A 13,803-nucleotide genomic window follows, 5' to 3' on the forward strand; every position below is an offset into this window, starting at 1 on the left:
TGACTATATCTCTGTCTCCTGACCCCTGGCTCTCATATGACTACCTTCTCTGGCTCTTAAAAACTGGCATTCAGATGACTAACTCTCTGGCATTGGGCCCCAACTTGAGGTCCAACCGGGACCTCAGCCACCCAGTATGTCTTCTGGGATCCAGTGTTACCAGTCTGTGAATTTTTCTATAAACTTAATCCAGTGGAACGCTCAGAGCAGACTACCCAGGTCAAAGTTCTTCCCAGCGTACACCAATGGGATTTCCAACAAGGACCCGAAAACTTCTAAATCCTGTCCAGGACTCAACTGAACTACCTCGCGTTGGTTTCATACCAAATGGTGCAGGGGTTTCTGAATGCATAACTGGATAGACAAAAAAAACAAATCCATTCAGTGGAAATCCCAGAATTGGCTCCCCCGGTCAAAGTTCTGCCCAGCGTACAACTGCAGGAGGTCCTCATGCTAGTATGTCTTCTGGGATCCAATATTACCAGTCTGTGAAGTTTTCGTGAAAATCCAGAAAGGCTCAGAACACTCGTCCAACATACACCAACGGGATTTCTGACCAGTATGCTATCCCCCCTAAAACCTGTCCAGGTTCCAACTGGACCACCTCTCATTGGTTTCATCCCAGTCGTTCGCAAGGGTGTCCGAATGCATAACCAGACAGACAAACAAATAATATCAAACCAGTGGAATGCCCAGAACAGGCTCTCCAGGTCTCCAGGTCAAAATTCTGGCCAGGATTCAACTGGACCACCTAGCTTTGGTTTCCTCCCAATCGGTGCAGGGGTGTTAAAGATATTCACCTACAAACAAACAAACACATTTCTTCTTTCGTGTATATATATATATATATATATATATATATATATATTACATTCTTCTTGAACCATTAAAGATCCCGTGAGTGCTGTGAGGTATTAACCAGACAATTTGAGTTGTGTTTTTCATCCTTCCTTATGTTGATATGTTCATCTGAGCATTTATAAACATCACTATAACTATATGTGCTTGATATGTGCTATATAACTGTTACCGATTCAGAATGGCATGCAATACATTACTGTGAATGATTTGTGTTTTGCATTTCCCTATATTTTCCAGTTTTTACCCTTATGAGGCTGTTTTTTTACATTGTGAATGATTTAAGAAAAAAATTCCATTTGTATATTAAGCTTCGATTCATTTTTGTGTGATTTTAGAGTGTTTTTTTGCCATATTATATATCATTTTTTAATAATATTTATATTTCTATTATAAATGTTGCCTTGCTCTCCTTTCTTTTGTTTTATTGTGTTTGGTGTCTGCTATATATTTGTTAATGAAGAACAAACTAAAAATACCCTTAGACTTGGATCTGAGAGAATTAACTGGGCGCTCAAATAGGTGACTAACTTATAAATAAATAAATATAACGCTCACTTAATATTCATATATTGAATCAATTAAAAACCTCTAAACTTAATTTAAAAAGAAAACAAAATATCTATAATATAACATTCAATACCAATTCACCAAAAAAAACGCAGCCCCCTTTTTGGATTAGTGTGTACTAAATCAATGCCAAGAAAACCAAAACAAATAAAAAGAAAAAGAGGCGCTTTTTTCAATATCATATTATTAACCACAAAGCAGATTATAAATATTATAACTATTCTAATATAAAATATAACCAATTAAAAATATAGCCACATAAAAACCATATAAAAACATAATGTTTCAAAAGAAAAATACAATTTAAAAAGTTTTATGAACTGTCAATCTACCTATGTGATATACATTATACAATGTATGTGCAGCCTACAGTATGGCGGCCGCACTATGAGGTCTTTGAACATAAGATTTCTAGAGCATAGAAGGAATATCTGTAAGAAAGTTGATTCCCATAGCCTATTCCAATAGCCTATCTATACATGTGAGTCAGGTACATGGAGGTGATGGTAATAATGTTAGAGTTTTTGCAATTGAACAGATAAAACCCACCACAAGAGAAGGAGAAAGGTTTGCTTTATTACAAAAAAGGGAATCCTTTTGGATTTTTTTACTTGGAATTTTCTTCCCGGGTGGCTTAAACGAATCCATTGAACTTAATGGGATAAATTAAGAAAGTGATACTATGCATTTCAAGTGTAAGAATAATTATTATATATTTTTTACTATATATTTTTAAGTAGTTCCTTTTAATGTATCTTGTAACAATTATTTATATCTTATTACAAAATAGAAGAGAGATATAAAGTTTGACTTTGGTTAACCTAATCAGATGCTATTATAAGATATGTATTAATCTGTACTCAGGAAATTTTAGATGAGGACATATCCTAGTATTATAGTAATTTGCTTTGGGTACATAGAGTGCAGAGTTTGAGCCCTTTTTAGGACAAAAACATATAAAAAAAATGTATTTATATATTTTTTGTTATATAGAAATTGAATATATTTTATATATTCTAATATTGAATTAAGTATAAGTTTTGGATTATTTTATATTGTATACCTTTGTTTAATATGCCAAATAAATATGATGTTTAGGTCTGTGGAAACTAGATGACCAGCAATCCCTAGTAATTAAATGAAAAGCTTTTTTGTTAAATAATGTTCTACCTGAGTCAAACTGGTAATCTGCTCCTATTTGATTTCATGGTCTACTTAAGGATGCAGTTTTACATTATGTTTATACTCTCTGATGAAACCACACTATATGCAGTGGAGAAACATGTAAGAGTTTGGGACTTAAATTTATTTGCAAAAAGAAATGTATGCTTTTCTGATTGATTGCAAGCAACATCAATTATGGGTACCAAAGACAAGGAGTTGTGGCTGTTGCATTAGAAGATTGGAATACTAGATCTCTCTATATAAGCTGGCAAACCTGCAATATCATATGTTTTAACCTCTCAAGTATAATCAGCTGCTGACCGGAGGGCAAACAGTCACATACAAGTTGAGAAATTGCACAAGGTACCTGTGCAAGAAAATCTGCATTATTATCCATGCAAACCATGGAAATCACAGGGACTTGTGAATAATATCAGCTGCTGCCTGTATGTGTTAATTGATATACACATACCAGTAATTCAAACAAGTTATTTGTGAAACAACAAGTGTCACAGAAGGCTGAGGGTGAGAGCTGCAGCTCTCTGCTGATATCACAGACTGTTCCATCAAGGAAGAAGGCTCATTTGAAAAGTTGTATTATTGATGTGGTTTTAGGTTTGGATGAGCAGGATTTTAAAGCCCCAAATAAACTGTTGAAATAAGTGACTCAATATTTCATTATACTACACAGCCGGAATTTTTTGGGAGATTTACTTGTGGATATATACAATCAGTATTTTGTATCAAAAGACACATTCTTTGTGTAATGTAAGAGATATTTAACTGGGGCATTGAATATATGGATTTTGACTCCTAAACAGGAAAACATTATTTTTTTTTAACAAGATGGAATTCTAATATATAGTTTTATTTTGTATATGGTTTTTATGTGGCTATATTTTTTATGATTAATTTTGGTGCTTTTATATTTGAATAAAAATAATAAAAATATGTGTTTTTAATTATAAGCCGGTTGGAGGTCAATAATATAATATAGAAAAAAAGCACATTGTTTTCTTTTTGTTAATATTTATTAATGAACTTACAATGTATTATTCTTAATTTGCTATTAGTGAAAAGTTTTGCTGCAATGATTGTTTATGATTATGGAGACCATGACAGCAAAATGAGTCTATCAAGGCGATTGCAATAATCCACATAAAAGAGTGTGAGGGGAATGCTTGTCAACGCAAGTAATGATGTGTGGAGGGGCATGAGACAAGGCAATGATTATATATAATACAACAATAGAGAAATACAAAATTGAAGGAATAGTTTTATAAAACAGACAGTGTGGTCCATTCTAAAATACTTATCTAATATCAGTGTTAGACAGCTTGGGCCAGTTTCCACTCTAACAGCTGGAGCGAAAACCAGTCCCAAACTGGTCAGTGTTTGGCTGCCACCAGAATAAGGATGGGGGCCATAAAAATTATAGTGCACCCCCATCAAGAGTCTATCATAAAGCTGAAAAGCCCTGGGACTTTTTATGACCACCCTGGCCTGAAGGTGCTGGCGTAATTATCAAGATTAGGACCTTTAGAGTGGCAACTTTGCTAACCCAGTAAACCCTGTTTAATGGACACCGATCCCTAAAACATTCATTATCCAAAAAGAGTAAATTAAATATAATAAACCATTCTAAAATAAACTCCATCACTTTGTTAACTATAAAAGAAAGTATTATTAATTTTTCTTGATCTGATGTAGGTGAGATCCAATGTAGTCCCCATATATACAGAGGCATGTAAAACCATTTCCTCTCATGCACAAAAACAAAGAATCTGCCCACTGAATATTGAACATCACATATGATGAATAGACCCTAAGTTACTTACATATCTCAGGAGTCACACAACATCGGAAAAAAAATATTATTTATTTAACAAAATTGTATGTAATGTCTTTGCAAATGTTTTAGAGAATTAAACAAACATAGATCTTCCCCCCTTCATTCCCCACATATGGTAGCCACATTGAAATGAAATGAATGTGAAAGCTTAGTACACAAATTAAAAATATAAAAGTTGGACAGTGTGCTCCACCCAGCCACCAAAATGTCTCAACCAACCAAACCCATTTACCTGTCCATGTTTCCAAGCTATCAATGCTGGAAAAAAAATTAGCTGTTGATCTTCTGGAAATGATGGATCAAAGTTGCCCACACATGTCCGATAGGCGATGTTTTTCTGGTCTGTTTGTTTCCTTTTCCAATTCTCAATGTCTAGAGTTTCAGGAAATTCTCCATTCTCATTAAAACATAATGTTTCATTATAAAGACCTATGTGCTTAATTTTATTTACAAAGTTCCTTAGCTTTAAAAAAACAGACATAAAATCAGAATTATTAAGTGGCATTAAACAAGTAAAAATATGTTCTAAACTGCAAGAATTATGTATATTTCCTCTGTACTGAAAAACCGTGTAAGTCATTATATCTGTTTGCACATACTGGAATTATAGTAATATAGAAAAAATACCAACAGAGACATAAATCCAGGAACCATATAGAATAACAAACTTTAAATCCTTGTTTGTTTACATTTTCTTTCACTTTTGCTATTAAATAAAAGTATGTTGTAAAGTGAAATCTGTCACACTATACACTGAGCAAACACATGTTATATAAATTGATTTATGAATTGGATGATACATAGTAACATGTAAATGAGATGAGGACAGATGGAGAAGTATCAGCTGTAATAATGTACATTAGATGCAGGGTGTGAAGAGACCCGGCATTAAATTACTCCAAAGAAGTCTCTCTGTATTTCATACATTCTCGGATCACTGATGTAGGAGTGTGAAATCTTGTTTTATTACCATGAATTTGCGGAAACCTTGTGGCGCCTAACAAATAAATGATAATAATAATTATAATAATTATACTGTATGTGTGTGTGAGGGGCATATATACTGTGTGTGTGAAAAAGGGGCCAGTGTAGTGTGTGTGTGTATTGCTCTTTTATTTGTGTTGATGGTGGGGCAATTTAATTTAATAGTGGGGCATATGAAGTTAAGATGGTGTGATTGGACCTTTAATTTATTGCTGGGGTGGTTTGTGATCTATTTATTGAATGTAGCGCTGTTTAAATAAATAGACCTCATTTTCCCCAAAGTGATTATGAATTATTTAATGCCTGGGATGGTTGTGGGAAATGGGTATATTTATTAAATGTAAATGCTATTTAATTTATTGCTGGGGCTGTTTGGAGGGAGGGAAATTGGTTTATTTATTAAATGGGAATACTATTAAATTTAATGTCAGGGTTAGTTGGAGGGAAATAGGTCTATTTATCAAATGTAGATACTATTATTGGTTGGCGTTTTCTAAATTTCATGTACCCTTTTTTTTCTCCAAATAGGGCCTCCAATATTCCAGGATCCAGAGAAGCAGCAAATGAGCTAAAGAAAATTGCAGCCACAAGTGGTGACAGTGACTCTAGTGGGGCAGTCCTGAATTTGGGTAACTGTTTCGCTTAGGACAGTTAGGAGGTATTTCCCGCTTCACCGTGTACTGCTCGTGAAGGCAGAACTGTGTACACCTAACAGTAGTGCACACAGTATTCCCTGTGTATTTGTCTAAAATTATAACCATGCTACATCATAGGGCGTTACCCTGTCTAAAGTGCCCAGGCAACCAGATCCTTAATCCAGCTCTGGGCCTGGGCATAAAAATATATCTATGGATTAAGCAACACTAAAATAGCCTCTTTTTATATAGATAAATATATATTGTACCAAAAACCACCATTTAAGGATGGGCCTCTACTTATGGGCCAGTGTAGTGCGCTTGATCCCCGGGCCAAAGTCTGCCAGCCCTCCCCTGACAATATTGCACTCAGTGTAAGAATACAACTGGTAGTGATTTCACTTTCAACTTCCAGGTTTTCTGGTCTAGTTTTTTCTAAAATTAAAAACAAAACGTAAAAAATGGGAATATCAGGAGAAAAAGGCCAAAACTCCTGTAAGAGGAAGCACTGCCTGTGATCACTGTGTTTACTTTTGGAATATTTTCCTTTACTGGGCGGCATATTTAAGGATAACCTTATGATTGCTTTATGTCATAAGAGATATTGTGTGATGTCAGTGTTAAAGGCCAGTAGGCAACTTAATAATTACTAACTCACAATCACTACTAATAACTGTGTACAATGAGCATCATTTATGGTTCAACACAATCAAATATTGTCACAAAAATCTTAAATATGTAAGTATAAAGATTCAAATATACTTTAGCGATCGTTAATAATTGGTTAAATGTTTAAAAAGTTCTATATGACATAATTAAATTTGTCAGTTGACATGTGAGTTCATGAATGATGTCAATCATATAATCCTTTGGGGTAGAGCAGGTTAAGGTTACTTCCAATCTTACCATCCCGATTCTCTATGGATTTTATTAGCTTTGCATAGAACCTGAGCAGGTTTAACAAAGTTTTGTATTCAGTTAAAAAAAAAAATTATTCTCAAATTAAGACTATGCAAAAAATGTAACAACTTTATTCAAATCAAAAACTTCCACAATTGAGCCACACAACATAAAAAGAGAGAGGCATGAATAACAAAGGGTTGAGTTATCATCATCACCATTTATTTATATAGTGCCACTAATTCCACAGCACTGTACAGAGAACTCACATCAGTACCTGCCCCATTGGGGCTTACAGTCTAAATTCCCTAACATACACACACACAAAGACAGACTAGGGTCAATTTGTTAGCAGCCAATTAACCTACAGTATGTTTTTGGAGTGTGGGAGGAAACCGAAGCACAGGGAGGAAACCCACTTAAACACGAGAAGAACATACAAACTCCTCACAGATAAGGCCATGGTTGGGAATTGAACTCATGACCCCAGTGCTGTAAGGCAGAAGTGCTAAACACTACACCACCGTGAGTCCTCTGCAAATTACAAAACATCATAGCTCTGGGATAATGTAGGTGCCCTTCCTCACCTTACTGGTATCAGTAGTGACTTGGGAAGCAATTGGACCTCCCCCAAGTGGCAGCATCTAAAATATCAACTTCATCTTACCAGAGTCCCTATTTCATCGAAAAAAGACACACATGTCCATATCCCCATTACTTAGCAGGCCATTCAACTAGCTAACCTGGAGTAACTGTAAAGATGTGGAGTGAACATCACATAAAAAGGCCCTACAATCATGCTTGCCACCCCTTTGGGCAGTCCATGCTACTAATTACTTTTGGTAGAGATTGGCTAAACAAAAGAGGATCTTGTGTCCCTGCTGGAGATGACCAAAAAAACTATTTCAACTAATCCAAGTGCAAATAATGTACAAAGGACCATCCAAGTGGTAGCAACGTTTCTAGATTCCATATTTATTAGGCAAGGAGCCCTGTCACTCAAATCTCCAGGGTGGTGGAAAGATCATTGAGGGGAAATCAATTTAAATTAGAGATGTTCGCTGACCCCCATGTTTTTGGTTTTGGATGTGGTTTTGGTTCTAAAACATGTTCATGTTTTGGTTTTGCCAATGGTTTTGCGAAAAAAAGGAAAAGATTTTGGTTATGTGTCTGGATTTAATTAAAAATTGTGAAAAGTAGAAAAAATAATATAATTTGTGCTGTTAATGCTCCTATATTACCAGTATTGATATTCTTTTCCAGTATTTTCCAGTTTATTTTCTAATAATCCTTCACAACTGTCCCAATTTTCAGCAGTTTTGGCCAAAGTCTGCAGCGAGCTGTCTTAATGAAGGATTTTGTAATTTTGCCATTGTTGCATTTGTTTTCTCCCATTCAATTACAAAAGTAATTAATCAGTCTATATGGTTTATATGGTTTTCTAACTCCATCACTTATTGTAAATCGTTACCCATCATATCTCCATCTATACATGTATTCTTTGCCAGGGCCAAAATCTGTCCTCTTATTTTTCTCAGAATGTGGACTTTCAAATGTATTGTCAAAAAATGTTTTGGGCAACCAAATCTGCATCAATGTGAGTATTATACATACTTACTTAAATGGGAAGGGCAACTATTGGCCCATCTGAAATGCCTGTTTTCCATATTCCTTATACTTCACTAACAGAACATATAAATATTACTTATATACATTCCATATTTATATACATGGGTCTTGGGGGAGCACCTCCGCTGCAAGAATCCAGGGTACTGATTCTAGAGGCCTCCCCATAAATATATACGAGTCTCCCTGTTTGATTTAGAAGGGCAGCATTATGGCACAGATCTACCTTACTAGTAACTCTGCTCTTGGCTAACGATGAATGCTCTGCCCATAGAGAAGTGCATAGTGCTAATTTTCAAGTTTTTGGTATGAGTGCGGGCCACCTTTGACTATTTACTTTCATAAATTTCTAATTCTATTCATTCATACCACTGACCATCCAATGACCTCTTACTGTAGCTTAATTGTCTATGATGGATGTGTGCAGTCTTAAGTTTTGTAGTGTGGGTGCTGGCCACTTTCATCTATCAGCATCAACATTTATTTATATAGCGACAAGGTATTTGAAAGCTTCAACCTTGGCTAATGATGATTGCTCTGCCCACCAAGAAGTGAATAGTACCTGTCTTTGAAGATTTTGGTATCAGTGCAGGCCACCTTTGTCTATCACCACCATTTAATTATTAAGCAACAGCAAACTACGTAGCAATTTACAATTGGGTATCAACTTGTTTAATTATCTACTGATGCCTCTGTCCATCTAATGACATCTGATTGTTACTGCCTCTTCACTCTCCATGATGCATGCAGTCTAATTTTCCAAATTTAGTGTGTGCGTAGTGGTTCAATATATTTATCTCTTGCAGCTTATGTTAAATGTATTTTGTTGCTTAATTTATCTAATGGGCTTGCTTCATCTAGTGGCATTTCTGCAGCCACTGCAATGTTCTACTTGCGGTGGCTGATTTTTGAAAATGCCCACAGAAAACCTTCACATGCAAACACCCATTTTTAATATAGATGTCTGTGAATGACCCTTTCAAAATTGACATGTATTGCAAAATAGAATAATGTTTAGAATATATTTCGGTTTTTGGGGGGGTATACAGCTGTGTTGACACTGACACGCAAGCACCCAGTGTTTTTCCAAATTTGTTCAGATGTCACATGATTACTTTCACTACAAAATCTTAAAATTTTAAAAGTAATACATTGATTTGATTTTTGGATTCTGCTGCTATTAGTCTGACAGCAAATGCACACTGTGTTTCTCCACTATATATACTACTTAGTTCGGAATGATATCTAACTCCGTCTATATACTAGAACTATTATATATGCATTAACAATAACCAGTAGCCACTATTCCATCTAAACTCTCTAAGAGATTTAAATTAAAACCAATTAATCAGCAAACGTTTCTAGCTGACTGATCTCTACAGAACTGATTTAAAATAATCACACGATTCTATTGTTTTCTATGTCCCTCTTTCATCCCGAACGCTATTTTAGAGCAGAGCACTGCAGCTAACATCCTCCCTACACGCTGCCTGTTCTGAAATGGCACAGGAGAAGACAAATCCAAAATGTGAGTTTTGCCTCAATATTTTCCCGGAAACTACGTTTTGCCCCATTTAGAGACCTGAAAATTGCCACGTGAAACCCACTCTGAAGCCCAAGGGCTAGATATACTAAGCTGCAGGTTTGAAAAAGTGGGGATGTTGCCTATAGCAACCAATCAGATTCTAGCTTTCATTTATTTAGTACCATTTACAAAATGACAGCTAGAATCTGATTGGTTGCTATAGGCAACATCCCCACTTTTCAAACCCGCAGCTTAGTATATCTAGCCCCAAATCTCAGATCTGTCAAATTTCTTCACTCATTTCTACCGATGACTCCAACTTCTTTGCCTATCTTGAATGTACCTGTTGAACTTTTTTCTGTGTGACTGTTATGGTTAATGTTTAACCTATGCTTATGAAATTTGCACTGGACTTTGTGCTATTTGTAATTATATTTGCATTATTTGAACTGGTATCTGTAATTACATGTTTATGTTTAATTTGAATTTATTTAATTTGAACTGTGACTTTCTGGGACTTTATAAATTGATGATGATGAGGATGATGATGATGATGATGAGGATGATGAGGATGATGAGGATGATTATGAACATATGCTACTTATTAGACTAAGCACCTTGCTGACTCAGGCAAAAAGATAACTGTAATACTATAATACAAACTGTAGATCCTGGGTTGTGTCTGTATCTGGTGCAAAAATGTGCTACATGCAACACAACACTACATTTAGTTAGATGCATTCAATTCTCTGACACTTAGAGGCCGGTCTTAGTAAACTGCTTTGTTCTGGATTATTTAATTACTTGAAGAAAACATATGGACTACTTCAGCAAGATACTTTGGCTCTAGGTATGTAATAAAATGGTTAATATGAGATTTGGTGAAATTTGTTTTTTAAATAAAACTGCTTTGAAAGTCGGTTTGTGTTTATTTTCAATTAGTTCATTGTACAATTACAGGTTTCCAGCTACCAGGACTCGCTGTGACTTGTAGTTCAACACACTAAACTAGCAATTTTATTCATTTAATTCATTACCCAGACCTCCATCACCACCAGGTAGGTTGGGAAGAGGGGTTGAGTATGAAATGTCGACAATGAACATGTCGTCATTCAGAATGTCAGCACCATATAGTTGACAGTCAGAATGTCTACACAATTAAAGGGTCGACATTGTGAACATCAAGATGTTCATTAGGTAGACAAGGTAAAAATGTTGACATTGTGTATGTAGACAGGTTGTAAACTCGACAGTCACAATGTTGACAGAAAACATTAAATTTAAACCAGCAATGCCGCAGTCAGGAATACCACTAGCAATTCAGTAAAAAAACGGAATTAAATATTATTAAAAAAACATGTGCCCCCCTGGTACTAGAAAAATCAGGGGGCCAAATAGCATGGGGTCCCCCTGATTTTATCATTACCAGCAGTAGGCTTTGCCATCCAGGGCTGGTTTCACTATAGCCAATAAGCACAGAGGGTGGGGTCCCTCTGCCATAATGCCAAAACCAGGATGGTCGGTACGTGGTTGGATTCCCTAAGGATATCAAGGTTCGTGCAAAAAACGTGTCATCCTCCCTAGGTTTAACCAACCCAGTGCTGGAAAGCACTAGTGCTGTTTCCACACTCCAGGCGTGGAAGGTGTGAGGTAATAATAATAAAATAATTTTAAAAAAATTGGCCCTGGTGAACTACATCTCTCAGCATGCCCAGGCTGCCATTAAATGGTCTGGACATGCTGGTGCTTGCAGTACTACAAGCACTAGCATACTCATGGCTGCCAAGGCATGTTGGAATTTAGGAACCATTTTACACATTACTTGTCAATAAAAGTAACGGTTAAAATGGTGTCTGTGTTTTATTTACATTTTTTCTTGATGCACTACAGGTTCCAGTGTGCTGTGGGTGCAAGGGCACTGGTTACTCCCCCCAAGTGCCAGCATGGGATGAGATAATGAGAGGTGAATTGAGGCGAAGGTCAGAGGCAGAGTATCTGGCAACATAACATTCTGTTGCCAAATACTTAAAGCCACAAGAGTAACTGCCCAATCAGAACATATTCCGTCTGCCACTCACTGCTCTGATTGGTGCAATCCATTTCAACCACTGCTCAAACTACTCCTGTTGCTTCTAGATCCCAGCCTGTGGCCAATGCAGAAAAAAAAAATGTAACTTATATTTGTTAGACAGTGTTTTGCACAAACTAGTCTTTATCACATAAGCAGCTCTATGCTGCCAGACACGAATAGGAGCCACCAAAGTCATAGTTTGTGACAACTGATTACTGACATCGCACAGCATGTCCTTTGATATCAAAGATCACAGCAGAAATCACAGAGATGATGATAACACTTTTAAGATCTCATATAATTAATGTACAAACCTCACAGATTTTAAGATATATCAAATAGACAAAACCAATACAGAAAACTTAGCAACGTTGCAACTTATTCAAAATGGTTTCCAAATCCATTAGTAAATTGATGTACTACTACTACTACTAATAATAATAATAATAATATATCATAATATCATGAGATCTGCGACATTATTCTAAATGGTGCAAAATATGTCTTTTTATTCTACATCATTTGCATATGTTCACTCACCTTGTGCTGAAATACAAATGTATTAAATAAATTCTTTACTCCATATATATTTAAAGCTGTATTCATATCATGCAAAGCATGTGCCATACTGATAACTGCAATATACACCTGGTAGGTGGTTGGATCTCCAGAAAAATTATAAAGCTGCCTAAAAGTCCTCATCCCAGTGCAGTTATAAAGATTTATCTTATGAAAAAATGAAAATATTAGATTCTTATGATAATTTCCTGACAAGCAGTGAAAGAACTGCATCCAGATATCTTCAAGTAACTCATCACTTGGATGACTGAATGGATGAAAACTAAATAAACGTTCCTGTAATGCAGGGATATGACGTGATGGAGGGGAAAATACCAAACTGTTCTCAACTATTTCATTCATACCAAAAAATAAAATTTCTGGTGAAAGTGACCATGAAGCTGAAAGGATAGTTGTCTTGTTAAGGAGAATATGTTTTACGCTGTGCAAAAAAAACCAAAACTCTGCGTGAATTGATCCACAAACAACAATAACTTCAGTAGATGACATTTTCATCTCAAGACGAAGGTCATGACGCTCTTCACGGTTTTGAGAAATTTTCAATTCAAATTCAGTACAAATTCCATAATTATACAATTGTTTGCTCAGATGTAGCAGCTCCCGTTCTCCAGCATCATCATCTGATGTGATGATTCCTACCCAGTTCCACCCAAAACTTCTCAATAACTTTCCAATGGCCACATGTTGCATCTGGTAGTTTTGAACTGTGCGAAAAAAGTTTGGGTAAAGAATCCTATCACTTAGCAGCGGGTCTCTCGCTCCATAGCTGATCTACAAAGTTATAATGTTACATTTACAATATTTACATACTGAATTCCTTTAAAATTTTGTTTTACACTAAGAACATGGTGGGAATTATAAGAAATCACTTATATATAACTACACCATTAGAAGAATCAGCATGACATAGATTAGATTACAGATAAACGTGATGATGTTATCTTTGAATTCTACATTTGGAATAGTAATTAACTACACATGATGTAACCAGTCAGCAATGCATCATAACAATGAATGTAAACAGCAGCTAACTATTGTG

At 35.7% G+C, this 13,803-nt stretch overlaps 1 protein-coding gene across 1 annotated transcript in view; it reads right to left on the reverse strand.

The window, feature by feature from the left end:
• Positions 1–13,803, reverse strand: part of LOC142111077 (vomeronasal type-2 receptor 26-like) — a 41,962-nt gene that overhangs the window by 21,388 nt on the left and 6,771 nt on the right. The window contains exon 2 of the mRNA XM_075193795.1: positions 13,230–13,535. Coding sequence (XP_075049896.1) covers positions 13,230–13,535 — 306 coding nt within the window. The remainder of the gene's footprint in view (positions 1–13,229; positions 13,536–13,803) is intronic.

The sequence above is a fragment of the Mixophyes fleayi genome, chromosome 1 (genome assembly GCF_038048845.1).
Source record: "Mixophyes fleayi isolate aMixFle1 chromosome 1, aMixFle1.hap1, whole genome shotgun sequence".
Lineage (NCBI taxonomy): Eukaryota > Metazoa > Chordata > Amphibia > Anura > Limnodynastidae > Mixophyes > Mixophyes fleayi.